General features: G+C 35.9%; 1 protein-coding gene across 6 annotated transcripts; it reads left to right on the top strand.

The window, feature by feature from the left end:
- Nucleotides 1-1,015: 1,015 nt before the first annotated feature.
- Nucleotides 1,016-17,872, top strand: p4ha2 (procollagen-proline, 2-oxoglutarate 4-dioxygenase (proline 4-hydroxylase), alpha polypeptide 2). Of its 6 annotated transcripts, XM_042711235.1 has the most exons (16): nt 1,016-1,207; nt 4,212-4,306; nt 4,710-4,806; nt 4,893-5,044; nt 5,651-5,788; nt 9,362-9,601; nt 9,867-10,066; nt 10,387-10,563; nt 12,742-12,812; nt 13,215-13,314; nt 14,188-14,241; nt 15,490-15,549; nt 15,614-15,679; nt 16,482-16,550; nt 17,167-17,263; nt 17,504-17,872. In XM_042711235.1, exons 1-16 carry the CDS (start codon nt 1,161-1,163, stop codon nt 17,572-17,574), a joined length of 1,734 nt encoding a protein of 577 aa, XP_042567169.1. In that variant the 5' UTR covers nt 1,016-1,160; the 3' UTR covers nt 17,575-17,872. The 6 variants fall into 6 exon arrangements, with proteins under 6 accessions (XP_042567169.1, XP_042567167.1, XP_042567166.1 ...); XM_042711233.1 differs by lacking the exon at nt 15,614-15,679; XM_042711232.1 differs by lacking the exon at nt 15,490-15,549 and having other exon boundaries at nt 1,019-1,207.
- Nucleotides 17,873-18,084: the final 212 nt, after the last annotated feature.

Raw genomic sequence — 18,084 nt, 5'->3', positions numbered from 1 at the left:
TAAAAAAGTTTTTATTTAATAAAAAATTATTATTAAACTTTTTTTATTTCTGAGGCCTGAAATGGAGGAATTTGGGTCAATACTGCTTATTAAACAATATTTTGCTGAATGTGTATTTGTGCTGGCAGCTTGGCTGGTTTAGGACTGTCATGGATAAATACAGATGACAATAAAACCGCCTGTAGGTGGCAGCAAATCCCTGTTTTATTAAATAATTTGATTGAATCATTCAAATCAATTAGAAACGAAACAAGTGAATGGAGTTGAATCAGTGGCTCACATGATTCGTTCAAAAACAGATTCATTCAAGGAATGAAACGCGTTGCTCTACACTGTTGTGTTAAACTATTAGCATATTTATGTGCTGATATTCAGAAAAGAACATTGCTTGTGCAAAGAATATAAAAACTAAAAACTCATACATGGGTATTTTTTCTTTTATTTCTTGAATTATAAGGGCATTCTAATTGTATTCCAAGGCTTCATCGCGCAGTGAATGCATTTGGACATTTCTGTTTTTTTGCAAAGTCGGTGACTCAATAAGCTCTACTTTTTTTTTTTTTATCTCTCAGTCCCTCACAGTCACATACAGCACAATGATATTATATCAGCGGTATGTCTTTAAATTCTAATGCAGGAAAAAAACATACCTTCTATTGTCTTAAAGAACTTAAAAGGTTGCGCTTGAACCATTTTGCAGAAAAATTACAGACACTTTCTTCAGCTTGTGCTCAGCTAGTTACAGTACCGAGTTCTGATTGGCCAATCTCCGTTATTTAGTTCGTGAATTATCATAAGTAGAGAATTTTAACATTTAATTTGCATGATAAATTTAACATAATACACAACATTATTAATCTGAAGGGGATGGTGGTTTCACAGGGGGATGCTTTTTGTCATATTTTCCCATCAGGGGGATGTCACCCCCCTCAGTTCGAGCCCTGCATGTTGCTCTGCTGTATCATTCTTATTTCCATTATGTGCCAGACGTCATAGTCATTAGTGAACGATTCAGCAGAGCTCCCAGACAAATGAGAACGTGCAGTCCATCATGTTTCGTTTTACCGTAAATCATCGTGTATCGCCGGATTTTTAGTGTCGTACCGAGCTCGGACTGTACGGGGAGGAACCCTCTAAACTAATTAAACGCCTCGATTAACATGCAGCAACCTGTATCTGATTTTTTGAACACGAGAGGATCTAAACAGTGAGTTCTGTCAGAACGGTCTTCTCTTTCATGTTATCAGGGCTTTATACGGCGACGCAGGACGATTATCGACTGTCCTTCATCTGCGTTTACACGGGGTTCTGTGATTCCATTAAAGAGTCATTGACTTCTAATACGCAGATGGATGGTACTCGATATTTCTGTAATATCTGACGCTGTTAAAGGCTGTATGTTACGTGTTTTTCCTGATATAAGCGCTCACCGCGGAGTTCGGGAATGTGAGCGCGCGCTTATTAGAAGGATTGTGAGCGCGAGTGGAAAGTGTTCGAGGCTGTTCTGTACGTGGCAGAGACTAAATCACTGCAAACAGCTGAAATAACGCGGGGACACTCTCGAACTGCTCGAGCAGGGCTGTCCCTTCACGCGATCACTCTTTCCACTCAGACCGAGGTAAGCGCTCTTACACTTCAAATAAGCCGCCTGTTTGATTTGTAACGCTTCTGCGTTCCATGCGACAGCAACATAATAACTTTACCTTTGACATCTGACCTTATAAAGAACTCTTATTGCTACAGTGTTTCTTACACCGACGATGTTCAGATTCTTCCACTGAGATGTTTCTGTGCGTTCACGTTTAAAAGTACAGAATATCAGCTGATGGTCGGATGGAAGTTGTAAAATAGCGTTTCTGATCGTTTAAAACCTGTATTAAAATAAGCATGGCTACGTTTATATCGTTTGTAAGTTTAGTATTGTTTTAAACTTGTTTCTATTCTTTAAATACTAGCTGCTTGTTTTAGATTAATTTCTGAATTTTTGGCACAAGTGTGTGAATATAAACTCGTGTTTTTATTTATTGATTTATTTAATTCCTCTCTTATCAGTGGGCTCAAGAGGCGCAGTTATAACGAGTCTAATATTAATATTACTAAATATTATTCAGTTGGTTTAGAACAGCAGTCTCTAAATCAGTGTCTAAATGTAGCTGAAGATCTACATTGCTTTATTAGAGTTATATATTTTAGAGTTTAGCTGATGTTCTCCAGCGGTGGAAAGCTTCAGGCACACACAGATCCTCTTGGGCTGGACAGAAAGTTTTCTAGAGTTTTCGCTCTCATGCGCTCACTTCAGAAACATTTGAGAGTTCAGAGGTTGTGCTGGATTGCTCTTAAGGTTAGTCTTTTTTAGCAATAAGCTTATGTTATTTGCCTTGAGTTTAATTGTTTGATCAGTTTTGTGATGTGGAAGCTCGACTGAACTCCTAGCTCTGTTCAGATGGGACAGACAGATCACTGCAGGAGTGTGAATTGAGCCCTGTTTCAGCCTCGTCCAGTGACCTGTCACCATTCACAGCCTTTAGGAAGGATCATCAGCAGAAGAGAGTCAGACGCTGCTGAGTTTACATTACACCCAGAGTCAGTCTGAACTCCAGATGTTCTCTGACCATGTGTGATTGTTTAATGAATTATACGGCTAAATGCTTGCATTGTAAATTACTAACCGAGTCGCACACTCTTATTTATTGATAACTGTGGATCAATCCATAATATAGCTCTGATTGAATGATTATCATATACTCACTGTACATCTATTTCAGAAAGGAGGACTATATTACAGAATCCTTACACAGAAGTTTGCACGAGACACTTTAATTCACTGAAAATCTGCTCTTTAGATTTGCTAAAAAATTGCGATGCATCAAGAATCACGTTGGAATCGGACTGTGACTTTCTGAATCCGACTCAAATTGAATCGTGAGGTCTTTAAATGGTGACCTATTTTAACGGACTTGTGGATTCTCTGTGGTTTCTAATTTAAGGTCATCCCATTTCACCCACGCCCAGTTAAACGGTTCGTTCTGACACTTTGACAGTAATGACCGGTCATTAGCTGCAAACTTCGTTAGTTCCCACCCTCGCATATATACCAAAGAGTTTGCTGTTTGTGGCTGTGATGAAATCCACTTACACTTTTGTGATTATAAAGTCAGCAGTAGATACTCACCCCAGAACATTAAATCTAAAAAATGTAAGAACAAACTGGTTCTCCACTGTGCTTTTGAATAAAGGCAAAAAACTAATAATAATAATAGAATTACATATATATAAATATTAAAAAAAAATAAAAAAAAACAAAAATATAATGCATTCAGTGGCTCTTTGTGTTTTTTAAAGAAGTCTCTTAAAACAATAAGAAATAATCTTATATATAATGCATTCAGTGGCTCTTTGTGTTTTTTTTAAAGAAGTCTCTTCTGCTCATCAAGGCTGCATTTGTTTGATCAAAAATACAGAAGCAAAAACAGTAATATTGTGAAATATAAATAAGTTTCTATTTTAATATACTTTTAAAGTATTATTTATTTCTGTGATGCAAAGCTGAATTTTCATTTCTATTTTAAATGAATGCTGTTTGTTTTAATTTTTAATTCATCAAAAAATCCTGAAAAAACAATCACAGGTTCCAAAACAATAAGAAGCAGCAAAACTGTTTCCATCATTGATAATAAATCAGCATATTAGAATGATAAATTAACAACAACTTTACACCAAAGAAATAAATAATAATTCAAAAAATTCAGCTAAACATCAATTTTAAAAAATAAAAAATAAACAATATTCAAAATGAAAACTGTTATTTTAAATTGCAATAATGTTTAACAACATTATTGTTTTTTTCCCCCCTGCATTTCCGATCAAATAAATGCAGCCTTGATGAACAAGCATTAAAAATCTTACTGTTCTCAAACTGTGTGTGTATACAGTATATCTTTTGTAGTCATACTCTTGTTTTTCGCCAGCAATAAAAGCTCTGCAGCTGTTTCGTGACCCATTTGTAGTTAAGCACCAGAGACCTGACTTGGCTCAGTAGTCAGTGTTTGTCCTCAATCATAAGCATGCTTAACACGCATATGCACAGCCTTGGTGCATAAAAATCTATTTTTAACCACCTGTGCAACCTCCAGTTAAAACCTTTGGTTAAATCCAGCGTGAAATAAAGTATATCTGCACATTTCTAAAATGTCTGTTTGGTTTCCTTGTAGGTTTTGTTTGACAATGGCAACATTTCTGGTGTTAACGCTGTTGACTCTGTGGTCCTTCTCTTCTCCCGTGCAAGCCGAAATCTTCACGTCAATCGGTAAAATTCTGAATAAAGTCATTCTGTTCTGTGCAGGGACAGCTGTAAGTAAACCATATATAGGTTGATTTCCCCAAGCTGGCTTTTATAGTGAAATCCCTCATTAGTCCAGAAACTGAGCTGCCAGAACGACTCTTTTTCTACCAGCCAAACCAATGACTGAACGGTCAACATCTCACTGTTCCTCTTAGTATAAAATCATCTGGTATTTAGATTGTGATTAAATTATATAAAGAATGCTGCCTTTGTAATCGCCGGAGCTGTGAATCAATTCAGTTAAAGGGATAGTTTTGTCATTATTTAATCAAATACTATGACTGGCTTTGCTGAAGGGCTGTAAAACTTGAATAAATGTGCTTTTTAGGTTTCTTTGTCATTATTTTTGTGCTTTCTCCTTTCATAGGCCAAATGACAGACCTGATATTTGCAGAGAGGGAGCTTGTCCAATCCCTGAAGGAATACATTGAAGCAGAAGAGTTGAAACTTGAAGCAGTGAAGAGGTGAGTCTTTCACTGGAATATATGACTGTACATGAACCTCTGACTCATCTGTGTGTTTTTTTTTTTTGTCCGTCTGCTGGCTTCAGCTGGGCTGATAAACTGGATTTGTTGACGCGTGCATCCACGTCGGACCCTGAAGGCTTCCTGGCTCACCCGGTGAACGCTTACAAGCTGATGAAGAGACTCAACACAGAGTGGTCTGAGTTAGAGAGTCTGGTGCTGCAGGACCCGTCAGATGGTACAGTATATCACCATTCATCATGCGTTTTTGGCTTTTGCTACAAATATACCCCAGCGACTTAAGACTGGTTTTGTTGTCCAGAGACACATAAAGCAAATCTCAAATGCTTGATTGTTAGGTCATTGCCATATGACAACTATCCTATCGCCTAGCTCTAAACTGCAAAATGTGGACTTCAGTAAAGCTCCTTTGAAACAGTGTGAGTGGTGTAAAGTGCTATGCAAATAAAATTGAATTCAGTGTGTGTGAAGTCATCGCAGACGCTCATTTATTTTCATTCCTTAATGTGAACTTGTGCGGACGTGTGTTGCAACATGTTGCCACGTGGAGTTCTTGAGAACCTTTCCACTTAAATGATATGATGCTGATTATTAAGTCATGTATTTTTACCAAATACATACATGCCTATAAATGCATAGAGACTTAAGGTGTAGTTGACCTGAAAGGGAGTTAAGCTTTCATTATTCAGAAATATTTAACCACAAGATACTGCTGTTATCCAGTGAGAGTCATGTATTACAAAGCGCTGTGTCTTTATAATCAGGGATTCTCATGCCTTAAGTCATGTGTGATGAAAAGCTTCTTTTTTTTTTTTTTCCGAAGGCTTCATATCAAACATGTCTGTGCACAGACAGTATTTCCCGGATGAGGAGGACGAAAAGGGGGCAGCCAAAGCGCTCATACGTCTGCAGGACACATATAAACTGGACTCGGAAAGTTTCTCCAAAGGCAAACTGCCAGGTCAGAGGCAGCACTCCGGTAACTCTTCTTCTCACACCTCTTCGTTTTCATTTTGAGTCCTTCAGTCAAAGACTGAGACTGTCATTCATTGCTACCCTTTCAAATGCACCCTTACTTGGCTTTCTGAGACTTAAATAGTGTTTTTCATAATATTTCAATATATTTTTAATTATCTTAATTTGAAAATTAAATGGAAACCATATATTGGTAATTACCAATAAAAGAATCAATCTGCTCACTCAATATGCTCATCGCCGCTCGCTCAACTCAGAATGCCCTTGTTTGGTGAATTGTACGGAGCCCCGATCATGACATTGTTTGGTGAATTTGCACGGCCACAAAAGTATAGCTGTTAGGAGTTCTCTTTATTGATTCAGCGAAATTGCTAAGAAGTAAATATTTTTATTGGTTTAGTCGGCATTATGGCCAGAAAGCACGGGATGTAACAAATTGGTTCTCGTTTAGGCTTAGTTGACCATAAAATTCAATTCGTTTCCTAATGTTATAAACGGTTGTACGGCCCCGAAATCAGACGAAATCATTACATTTTGTAATTAGGCTTAGTTAATCAGTTCAATTGCTTAAAACAAACAAAAAAAAATGTTTTAAAAGTACAATCCAGCAAACATCAAGAGATGTTTAAATAGACCACAGTTCCCTGCAGTTATGGTCTATTTTAACTTGACACTAGAAAGTGTTTCTTTCATCGACGTCAGTTCATAATCCAAGCGTTCTTGAAGTGCATTTTATCTTGTGTGTGCTTTTCACAGGCTTTATAATCTAGGTATGTTTTGTAAAGATCTATTCACATTTCATCTTGTGTGTGTGTGTGTGTGTGTGTGTGTGTGTGTGTGTTTTAAGGAGCTTGTTTTGAATGTTCTGTTGCACAACAATGGCAGTTTTTTTCACGGAAATAAAGTTAACGAAAATCAAAAACACTTTTTTCAGTTTTTGCATTTTAGGTAGGTTTGCTTAGGTAAGGTAAAATTATTAATACATTACAATTAATAAAATTAAGAAGAATGTAAGAATTTCGCTCTGAAACATGATAATTGCTATTTATCAGCATGCATAATTTTAGACAATTATCCAAGAACTTCGGTACAAACAGTAAACAACCCGCTCCGCTTCGCTCACATGCTCTGAATGCAATGCATGCTTTCAATTTCAATTTTTTTTTCTGATTAGGTAATAATAACTTAATGAAGTTGTTCCTGATCACAACAGTTCAATGAACACAATTTAAACTATTTTACTGTGCAAAAAAGCCAAACCAGTTATGTGCTGCTAGATGTTCTTCATCAAGTGAACCCTTTCTCTTCTTAGGCGCTGGAGATTTTTCTTTCTTGTTTTCCAGTCACGTATGCTCTTCCAGGTTGTCGGCTGTATGTCTTCTGGCATGAAGCTTGTTTGTAAGCATTTCGATTCCAGTGTCCACTCTTTGCTGACATGATCTGCGCTCTTCCAGAAGAATTTCGGACCTGGCAGCTCATACTGCTTGACAAATGTTTGCAGCACGGCCTTGAATGCGCTCTTCTCTACCGTATCAACAGAAAGCATTTCTTTTGCTAGGCAGCGAGTCACAACATCACTACACTGCTTCCATTCTTCACTGTCATGCTTGTACTTTTGGCAGAAGTCCCAGAAATGGTTGGTTGGTCCCTATATGTTTTTCCAGGTTCAGCTGTGCGTGATGGCATTGGCAGTGAACTGTATTCTGCAGGATGATGCAACGCAAATAATCATGCAAATTTGTTATCTCTCCACATTTTGCACGGATTACAAAAGCTCAAATCCTGCGCGTCACTTCAGACATGTCTCTTGGCTCTCCTCTTTCATTAGGCCTAAACCCAAAGTATTGCCAGACAGGAGAAGTGGTGCCTTTTTTATTGAAGTTTGTCGACTCCATTATTAGATCAATATGCCTATGCATGTATACTCCTTACCCACCAAAAAAGTTATTGCTAAAATCAATTTAGCTAAAATCTAACCAGATCATCTTCAGACCATGCTGACAAAAAGTGATCAAATTCTAGTTGATTAGATTAACGCATTAATTAATTTTTTAAAGCGACCAAAGTGGATGTGAGGCTATAAGTTGGCAACGCTTTAGCGTATTGAGACCATACTTGGTGTATGCTGTAATAACCATGACAGTTTTGGCACAGCACCACCTAGTGGTCAGGAGATATGAAAAACGTCTAAACGGTTTGACCAAAAATGAACCATACTCAATTTCCCCATTTTGAATTTTGTCATAAAATGTCGTATTTTGTGATCAAATTGGTGTATCATCACGGAATTTGGATTGTGTCTTTGAAATTGCAATATTTATTATACACCATTTATGTGTGCATTATTAATTTGTAAAACATTCATGTGATTTTTGATTTTTTTTTTGTCAAAATATGATTTTTAATCAAAATAATTTCCCCTTGCCACATTTCCTTTAAATTTAGTTTGTACTAAAAATAAATAAACTGACACTAAAATCCAAAACTTATGTAGATAATATATAGACATATAAATATAAAAAATGACAAACAACAAAATTATTTATTTTTTTAAATTAATGAAAACATTTTCATTGCTTGGAATGAATAATAATAATAATAAACATTTATTGGTATAGAACTTTTTTTCATTCATAAAATGCAACTCCAAGTGCTTTACAAGCATACAATTAAAATCAAGCACTATAAAGGTTCAAAATGTAAAACAAAGCATATAGTTTGACCTCAGTATCAATATAAATAATTAAACGATGATAAAACATAAAAACTGACTTATACACAAATTCACACCACATTGTTATACTGACTTTAAAAATATGTCTTGACCAGTTATTTAAAAATATGAATGCTGGCATCTTCTTTTACTTCAGTTGATAGACAGTTCCAAATGTTTGCAGCATAATAGCTAAAAGAAGTACCACCAGACTGTTTGATTTACTGTATAATGTGCTAGAAGACTAGCTTCTTACATATCTCATGTAGACAGTGTGAAATGTATAGAGGTGCCAGATTGTGCAGTGTTTTATAAACCAATAAAAGAACCTTAAGAACAGTTCTTTGATGGACTGGTAACCAATGCAATTCCATTAAAACCGGTGTAATATCCTCTCTCCTTTTTTGTTTCATTAGTACTCTGGCTGCTGCATTTTGTATCAGTTGTAACTTTATTGTAGAAGCCTTAGGCAAGCCAGTATACATAGCATTACATTTAACATTACTTGATTAATATGAGACTTAAATCTAAGATCAGTCACAGTCCAGAAGTCCAGGTTCTTAACTTCTTTCTTAGACTGTAGTGCCAAGGAACCCAACCCAGCTTCTAAGTAATATCTAAAATAAGAAATTATATAAAAGATAAAAAACCTAAACTTATTTTATTTACAGTCTGAATCTCTCAGTGTGATGTGGCTAATAGCTGGGATCAGTCTGACAAGCAACAGTCATAAAGGACTGTTATAAATCATACAGCGTGCTCTCGGATTAAAGTAACACCTGGATGTGGTCTAATATAATCCCTATACTGAAACCTGTGATAAATGTCATAACATTCTGTCCACAGGGGTGCGCTACAACGCTGAGCTGACAGTGGATGACTGCTTTGACATGGGCAAACTGGCCTACAATGAGAATGACTATTATCACTCAGTGCTGTGGATGCAGCAGGCGCTCAGACAGATGGACTCGGGAGAAGACGCCAAGACCCCCAAAGCTGATATTCTAGATTATCTGAGTTACTCCGTCTATCAGATGGGTGACCTGCCACGAGCTATCGAACTCACCCGACGCTTGGTGGCCATCGGTAGGCCATTTCTCTCTCTCTCTCTCTCTCTCTCTCTCTCTCTCTCTCTCTCTCTCTCTCTCTCTCTCTCTCTCTCTCTCTTTCTCTCTCTCTCTCTCTCTCTGTTTGAACAGCAAATTGTCACTAGATGATCATTAGGAACTGTAATAGCCACACGAAACTCTTATATGTATTAGACTGAATCTAAGAAAAATATCTGGAGTTTTTTTTGGCTGTATTTCTCGACCGTTGTAAATGGCATGTCCTGTGCTGTGTGTACTTGCAGATCCCAGCCACCAGAGGGCTGGAACAAACCTGCGCTACTTTGAGCGGCTGCTCTCTAAGGAGCTGAGGGACTTGGGTCGGAGCCAGCAGGAGCCCGCGGACGAGAGGCCCATTCAGCTGGACACTTATGAGCGGCCCAAAGACTACCTGCCCGAGAGAGAGGTGTACGAGGCCCTCTGCAGGGGAGAGGGAGTCAAAATGGTGAGTCCAAAATGCACAATGGGGGAATTATGTGCCCTTTTCACTTTTATGCTTTTGTAAGCCGTTATTCTTTTGTGTCATTTACAGTGTCTCATGTTTTAAACTTTCATTATGTTGTACACTACTGGTCAAAAGTTTGGAATAATTTGGATATTTTTAATGTGTTTGAAAGAAGTCTATTCATCCAGTCTCATTCTGAATCTCAGTTTAAACTTGAATGCATAAATGCAAATAAAATAAAAAAAAATCATCCTTAATAGCAGTAGGTAGTTATAAAAAGCTATAAAAGTTTTTTTTTTCCCCTCTCAATTTCCCAACAGACTCCAAAGAGACTTAGCAGACTGTTCTGCCGTTATCAGGATGGCAACAGGAACCCACGTCTGCTGCTCAAGCCAATGAAGGAGGAGGATGAGTGGGACAGTCCTCATATCGTTCGCTTTCTGGAGGCCCTCTCTGATGAAGAGATAGAGAAGATCAAGGAGCTGGCCAAACCCAATGTGAGTGTGCAGATGGACACTATATCAGCATGAGTCTAAATACTGTCCATATATAGACCATGGGCAGTATATAGACTTATATAGATGCATATAGACGTATATATGGCATTTATATGTGTCTATATGGACAGTGTATAGGCATGAATTTATATACTGTCCATATATAGACCATGGGCAGTATATAGAGTCATATAGACTCATGTAGACATAAATATGGCATTTATATGTGTCTATATGGACAGTATATAGGCATGAATCTATATACTGTCGATAAATAGACCATGGAGAGTATATACACTCATAGACGGATGTAGACGTATATATGGTATTTATATGTGACTATATGGACAGTATATAGGCATGAATCTATATACTGTCCATATATAGACCATGGGCAGTATATAGATGGCATATAGAACATCTATACATGCCTATATGGACAGTAGATAGGCATGGGTCTATATACTGTCCATATACAGGTCATTGATAGTATATAGATTCATATAGATGCATATAGATGTCTTTATGACATTTAAATGTGTCGTGTCTATATGGACAGTAAATAGGCATGAGTCTATATACTGTCCATATATGCATTTTCTGTAAAGCTGCTTTGAAACAATGTGTATTGTCAAAAGCTCTATACAAATTGATTTGAATTGACTATATAGACCATGGACAGTATATAGACTCCTATAGATGTCTATATGCCATCTGCATGTGTTTATATGGACAGTATTTAGGCATGAGTCTATATACTGTCTATATATATAGACCATGGACAGTATATAGATTCATATAGATGTCTATATATCCTCTGTATGGACAGTATACAGGCATGAGTCTATATACTGTCTATATATATAGACCATGGACTGTATATAGATTCATATAGAAACATATAGATGTCTTTACGACATCTAAATGCATCTATATAGACAGTATAAAGGCATGAATCTATATACTGTCCATATATAGACCATGGACAGTATATAGACACATTTTACTAGCTTAAAGGAGAAGTTCACCCTAAAATGAGTTTTATTAATTTTCTTATAACAAGGGTTAATTTTCCCTAAATAATCACACATAGCATAAAGGCCCATTTGTACATTTATTTTGAATTATGAATAAGACAGAAAGCTTTTGTTTCACATCAAATGCATGTTTGTTAATGTGGTTTTTACTTTTATTTCTGGACTCTTGAAAAAGGCTTCGTATTAGGGATGAACCAAAATTTTGGCTGCCGAAAATGACATTTGGGCGCACCGCACTTCGCCCTAAATAATATAGTAATTTTAAATAAAATATAGAAAATAAAAATAATATATTGATATTTAGTGTTAATGTAAAAGTGTGGTTATTTTATTGGCTTGTGTTTTTTTAAATTCATAATTATTAAAATGAAAAAGTCTTACAAAATCACTTTATATTATTTAATAAAATAATAAATTATTATTAAAAAGCATTTTCGGTTTCATTTTAGGCCCAGAATTTTTATTTCGGTGCATCACTACTTAGTATGGACGCAGTGAGAAAAACAACAAAAAAAAAAAACAATAATTACAGGCTCCATAAGAAACTAAAAATGAAGTCCAACAGGCTTGCTACATAGAAACGTGAAGAGATGATAGATGAACCTGAGAGACTTTTTCAAGACTTACTCATGTTCAGAATTAAATAAAACAATTTTATTTTATTTTATCAGCTTATGACAAACTAACAAATTTGTTTAGCTGATATATTAAAGTTGTTATGAAACGGATGTAGTGACAGATCTTTTTCCATGTTGAGACATAAATCAGAGTGTAACATTATCAAAAAAGAAAAGATGAAGGGTGGGGCTTGGTTCTGTTCATTGGTTGTGGATTGGTTGTTAAGATGTGGGCATTGCATTCAGAAGGGGAGACAGATGAAGGCAATCTTGCAGTTTAAGTGGTCTAAATGACTGGAGAATCCTGCATATGTTACCAGAGAAGCTGATCATATGTGTGTGTGTGTGTATGTATATAAATATAATTCTGTATACTGCTACATGTGACCATATGTGTTTTTGTGTGTATGTATATAAATATAATTCTGTATACTGCTACATGTGACCATATGTGTTTTTTTGCCTTTGACACATCACTTGTTTAAAATCTGAATGCAAAGCTAATTCTGAGTTGTTCTCTGCAGCTTGCTAGAGCCACAGTCAGAGACCCAAACACAGGTGTTCTGACGGTCGCCCATTACAGAGTTTCCAAAAGGTGAGCTCATATACATCAGTTCATTAATGGTATTCATGTCTTGCTTGAATAGAACATAAGGTGACTGGGGCTGGAGGGTATGACAGCAGAAAAAAGTTTTCATTTCTCAATATGAAGCATATCACAGCATGAATATTGGTGGAAAACTTGTGATTAATTGCTGATATTCAGAACAATATGCTGATATTTCTTGAATAAACTTGATTTGTCATTATATTCATTACAAAATAAGTATATTATGATATACCTTTACCGTAATGTAACCTGTTTCATTCTTAGATTTCACCCCTAGGCAATACATTAATAGGTGTAGCTTATTAGATATTGAGACACAGCTGTTGAACAGAATTTTGCCCCTTTCCTGTTTTGTGGTGATTTTCTTGTCTTCTGGTGTGTCTGCAGCGCATGGTTAGAAGGGGAAGATGACCCAGTGATCGCTCGGGTCAATCAGAGAATAGAGGACGTCACTGGATTATCTGTAAACACCGCAGAACTTCTACAGGTTACTCATCACACACACAGTCTGTGCTCTACATAATATACACACACACACCATACCATAAATAATATCAAATCACACACCATATAATAAAACAAAACAAAAAATAAATCATATCATATCATAAATCATATCATATGTATCATATCACATATCATAATATATCATATATCATATATTATATCGTATCACAGTAGAATGTACTTCTCAAATTAATAATAATAATGCCATTATTTAAACTTAATTTTAAGGAATAATCACGAATAATTTTCTTCCATGTTTTAAATTTAACAATAAACATCTGTTGTGCAGCACTTTATTTGAATTCCACACAACAAATTGTTACATTTTCACTTGATTTACATTTTAGTAGTTTAAATTATAATATAGTATAATGTAGACTTTAGAGACAGTATTGCGTATTATAATATAATATAATATGGAATAGCATGTATAGAATAATACATGTTAAAATAACAGCAATCATATTTGATTACACTTTATTTTAAGGTCCAGTTCTTACTATTAATAACCAATAACTATGACTTTTGCCTCAATAAAATCCTAATTTGTTGCGTATTACTAGTTAGTAAGGTTGTGGTGAGTTTAGGTATGGGGTGGATTAAGGGATCTAAAATATGGTCATGCAGAATAAGACATTAATATGTGCTAATAAGTATTAATAAACAACTAATGTGCTAGTAATATGCATGCTATGTAATAGTGAGAATTGTTCTTAAAATAAAGTTACAGATTGTGGACCCACATGATTTGATTTGCACACAATGCTTATGTGAACAGTGAATTGTCTCTGTTGTGATTCTGATACAGAATGTGTGTGAAAAGGGTTTTCTTATAACTTCTGTTGAATCTTAGGTGGCTAACTATGGCGTTGGAGGCCAATATGAACCACATTATGATTTCTCAAGGGTAAGACCTTTGTGCAAGAGCAGTGGCATGTGCATGAAGAAATATTAGAGACAGTTTTCATTAAAAACAATGCAATGGCATATTTATATTTGTCTGATAGTTAAGAAAATGTGTATATCAGTGGGACTTTTTTTGCTGTCAGCTGACACACAATATCCATTTCTCATTTTTATCCATATTTTGTCCATAAAACAATTAATGAGACCCGTTCCTATAGCGGATGGAGGAATTGCGTTAGATTAGAATTAACTCAAGAATTTTTTGTTCTAATGTTCATTTTCAATCACAGATATATACGGTTTATTATTAACAAGGTTTATTATTTATGATAGATAACAGAAGCATGGATGTGGGTAAGGCCAAAATAAACAAAGTAATCACTAGCTACACAGATGTTCAAAATAAAAACTCCCAAAAAAAAAAAAATATATATTTAAAGAAATTTTTATTCTTTTTAATAATGTTTTATGTGGAATACAGTGTGTCACCTGAAGGCAGAATCCCATTTAAAATGTATCTAAGGGTACGTTTACACGACATCTATGTTCTGAAAACAGAAAAGTTTTGCATGCAGACGACAACGTCAAAATGATCCATGAAAACGTCTAAAAACACTGTATTATTCATGCCAGGCCAGAAACACTACGCACATACGCATTCCTGTAGACACGACACGTAATATGCATGTGTATGACGTCACTATTTACATGAAATTCAGATTTACAGGTGCTGGTTATATAATCATTTTGGATGTCGTGTAATGTAGTTTGCGCAGAGACGATAATGGTAACAATTTCAAAAATGTGTGCGTTTTTAGGCCCCCAAAACAACGTCCAAAATTAAATCAACTAACAGAACACTATAGTATAACTTTTGAAAATAAACTTACAGACAACATCATAATTACTTGCCCCTACAGTAAAAGGTTGGAATGGCAGCTTACAGTGCACATTTTTATTGCTGGTGGTAATAAATTTCCTGACAATGTCATAGGGATTTTTATCACTTATGTAAATGGGAATGTATTAGACATTTTGATTTTGATGAAAGTACCGCATAAACCACTGGAGCTGAACTATTCTCCTGAGAAGATTATTTTACATTGAGTACATGTTTGTAAATCGATTTGACACCCAACACTCAGCTTTCATGTTGTCACATTGAAGATAAAGTAACGTTGCCTCAGAGGCGGAGATATTCCACTGCTACACTTCAATCTGGTTTAAAAGTTACAAACGTCTGTTGCAGCGTCCTTTTGACAGCAACCTCAAGGTTGATGGAAATAGACTTGCCACCTATCTGAACTACGTAAGTACATGTGTTGTGCTTCTGCCTCTCTGCCTGTCTTTACTCTAAAATTTTATCTTCATAGAAAGATGAACCTGATGCTTTCAAATCATTAGGCACTGGAAATCGTGTGGCTACTTTTTTAAATTATGTAAGTATGTGTATCTTGTGGTGCCTGGTATTGCTCTTGTGTTGGCATCAGGTCTTGTAATATGAATCTACATGAACACTACACACTACAGCAGTGGCTCTCAGCCAGGGACAACAAGACAGAACAAGCACCAAAAGGAGCCAAACAACTCAAAATATAGATAAAAATATATATATATATATATTCACACCTTCAACAACTGTTTGTTTGCATTGAAGAACCAGGATTCACACTGTCTTGAACAACCTGGATGTATGAGGGAGATTTATAGACCTGGAAAAGTCATTATCAGTTGTAAAACGTATTAAAAAAAATCTGTTAACTTGTGAACAACTGAAACAGTTGCTTGAGAATCAGTGCACTACACTTTCACAGCACTTTTAAGCCCACTGTGCATATTTTGTGACAATATAATATCTTTAAATTGCACATACATTTAATCCAGGCTATTACATAGCACATTAAAATACGACACAATGATAAAAATAAAAGCAAGACTCCCAAATGTAAATGGCACCAAACATGCATGACTTCTGGGTAGTGCTATTTGCAATATTAACACACACACACACACACACACACAAAGAAAGAAATGCACTAAAATACAATACAATTACGAAAATTGGCTTCTTAGGATTACTTTAGTTTCTAACTTGCCTTTATTTTGGACAGAATTTGTATCTTTTGCATTAGGAGTCCAGGTTTTTCAAAATCTTTAAAAATCTTTATCCACAACAGAAATGTGAAACTCTGATGGCATGCCATGCTGTACTTCTACATGTTGAGTCTGTCTTCGTTACAGATGAGTGATGTTGAGGCTGGCGGCGCGACGGTTTTCCCTGATTTTGGTGCTGCTATTTGGCCTAGAAAGGTATAGACAACCTTTTTAAACATTTATAAAAATGTAATAAAACATGTATTAAATCATTACATCAGTGATGATGATGGTACTGCATTAATCACTTTTTTGTTGCGTATTGTAGCTATATGCGGTATATGTAGTAGATACAGTATTACATGTGCATTGACTGAATAATCGACTAATATTTGGTTATTTGAGCTTATTGCATTGCTAAATAACAGTTACCTTTCCCTTTTATCAGTTCCTAAATCTACTAACAGCCTTGTTGATATATATATAATACACATTTTGAAAGAATTGAGTAAATATATTTTTTAGAATCTTTAATCTGATATGATGTGTATAGCATATGTAAAGCATCTTGAATTGCCATTGTGTTTTTAATGTGCCTTCAATATTGAGCACTGATGGGAAGATCGGATCACTTTACTGACTCTCTCGTTCAGTCTTGTTCATTAAAATGAGCTCATCTTTATTCAAGTCGTTTTGTTCATCTGAGTGGCGTTAATGCATGCTAATAAGCAGCTAGTGGATAGTGAGAATTGGTCCTTTTAAACTAAAGTGTTGCCATTAGTTATTTTACAGATGCAGCATTTATTCTAAAAGGATCCTCATGTTTCTGTAGGGAACAGCTGTGTTCTGGTACAACCTCTTTAAAAGTGGAGAAGGAGACTACAGAACCAGACATGCAGCCTGTCCGGTTCTAGTCGGCAGTAAATGGGGTGAGTGGACTGAACACAGACTCGTGTGAAGTTTAGTCTTCAGACACTGCTGACACTTGCTGTGAATAGGCTACAGATTGGAGTACTTTTTAAATGCACAACTCCCACCTTCTTCAGAGAGAACTACTACTGTGGCTTTTAGAGAACAAAATGAACATTGCATAAGAAGTAGGTTGCTTTAAATGCATCAAATTTCTATTCCTCCCCCGATTCTCATTTACAAGTCTTCTCGTTTGGCAGTTTCAAACAAATGGATCCATGAGAGAGGACAAGAGTTCAGACGCCCGTGTGGCCTGACTGAAGTGGACTGATCTTGAGCTCGGTTCCAGACACAGTTCTGCAAACACAGACACAATCAGACACTCCAGACGCATCAGGAACGCACACGAGTTCCAGTCAGGACTAGCTGCTGCGAGAGACGGGGGGGCCTTGTGGGCCATTTCTCATATTAGGAGTGTTTTCGTTCACCCCTTCCTTAACATTTCTTGGCTGGAGTATCGTGTCATAACAGAAATCTCATTGTGTTTATGTAATGCATAAATTATTGTCCTGTTCTTCAGTTTAGTTTATATTCCTATATGGTTTGCAATAAAAACCTCTAAATTTGAAGTCATGTTTCTTTGTCTGCCTTTTGAATGGCTGTTTATATAGAAATATTTAGATTCAACAGAATTTATTACACAAACTTTTATTAATGTTAGGCTACAACAGCCATAAACTGCATCTGAATTGATATTTAAATATATTCACAGACAACTAATTGCAGCTCAGATGTGGCATGAATGCATTTACACTGCAATTGCAATTTTTATAAATAATGC

The sequence above is a fragment of the Cyprinus carpio genome, chromosome A21, assembly GCF_018340385.1.
Source record: "Cyprinus carpio isolate SPL01 chromosome A21, ASM1834038v1, whole genome shotgun sequence".
NCBI classification, from domain to species: domain Eukaryota; kingdom Metazoa; phylum Chordata; class Actinopteri; order Cypriniformes; family Cyprinidae; genus Cyprinus; species Cyprinus carpio.
The sequence above is the reverse complement of the archived record's forward strand: the minus strand, read 5'-3'. Positions and strand labels throughout refer to the sequence as shown.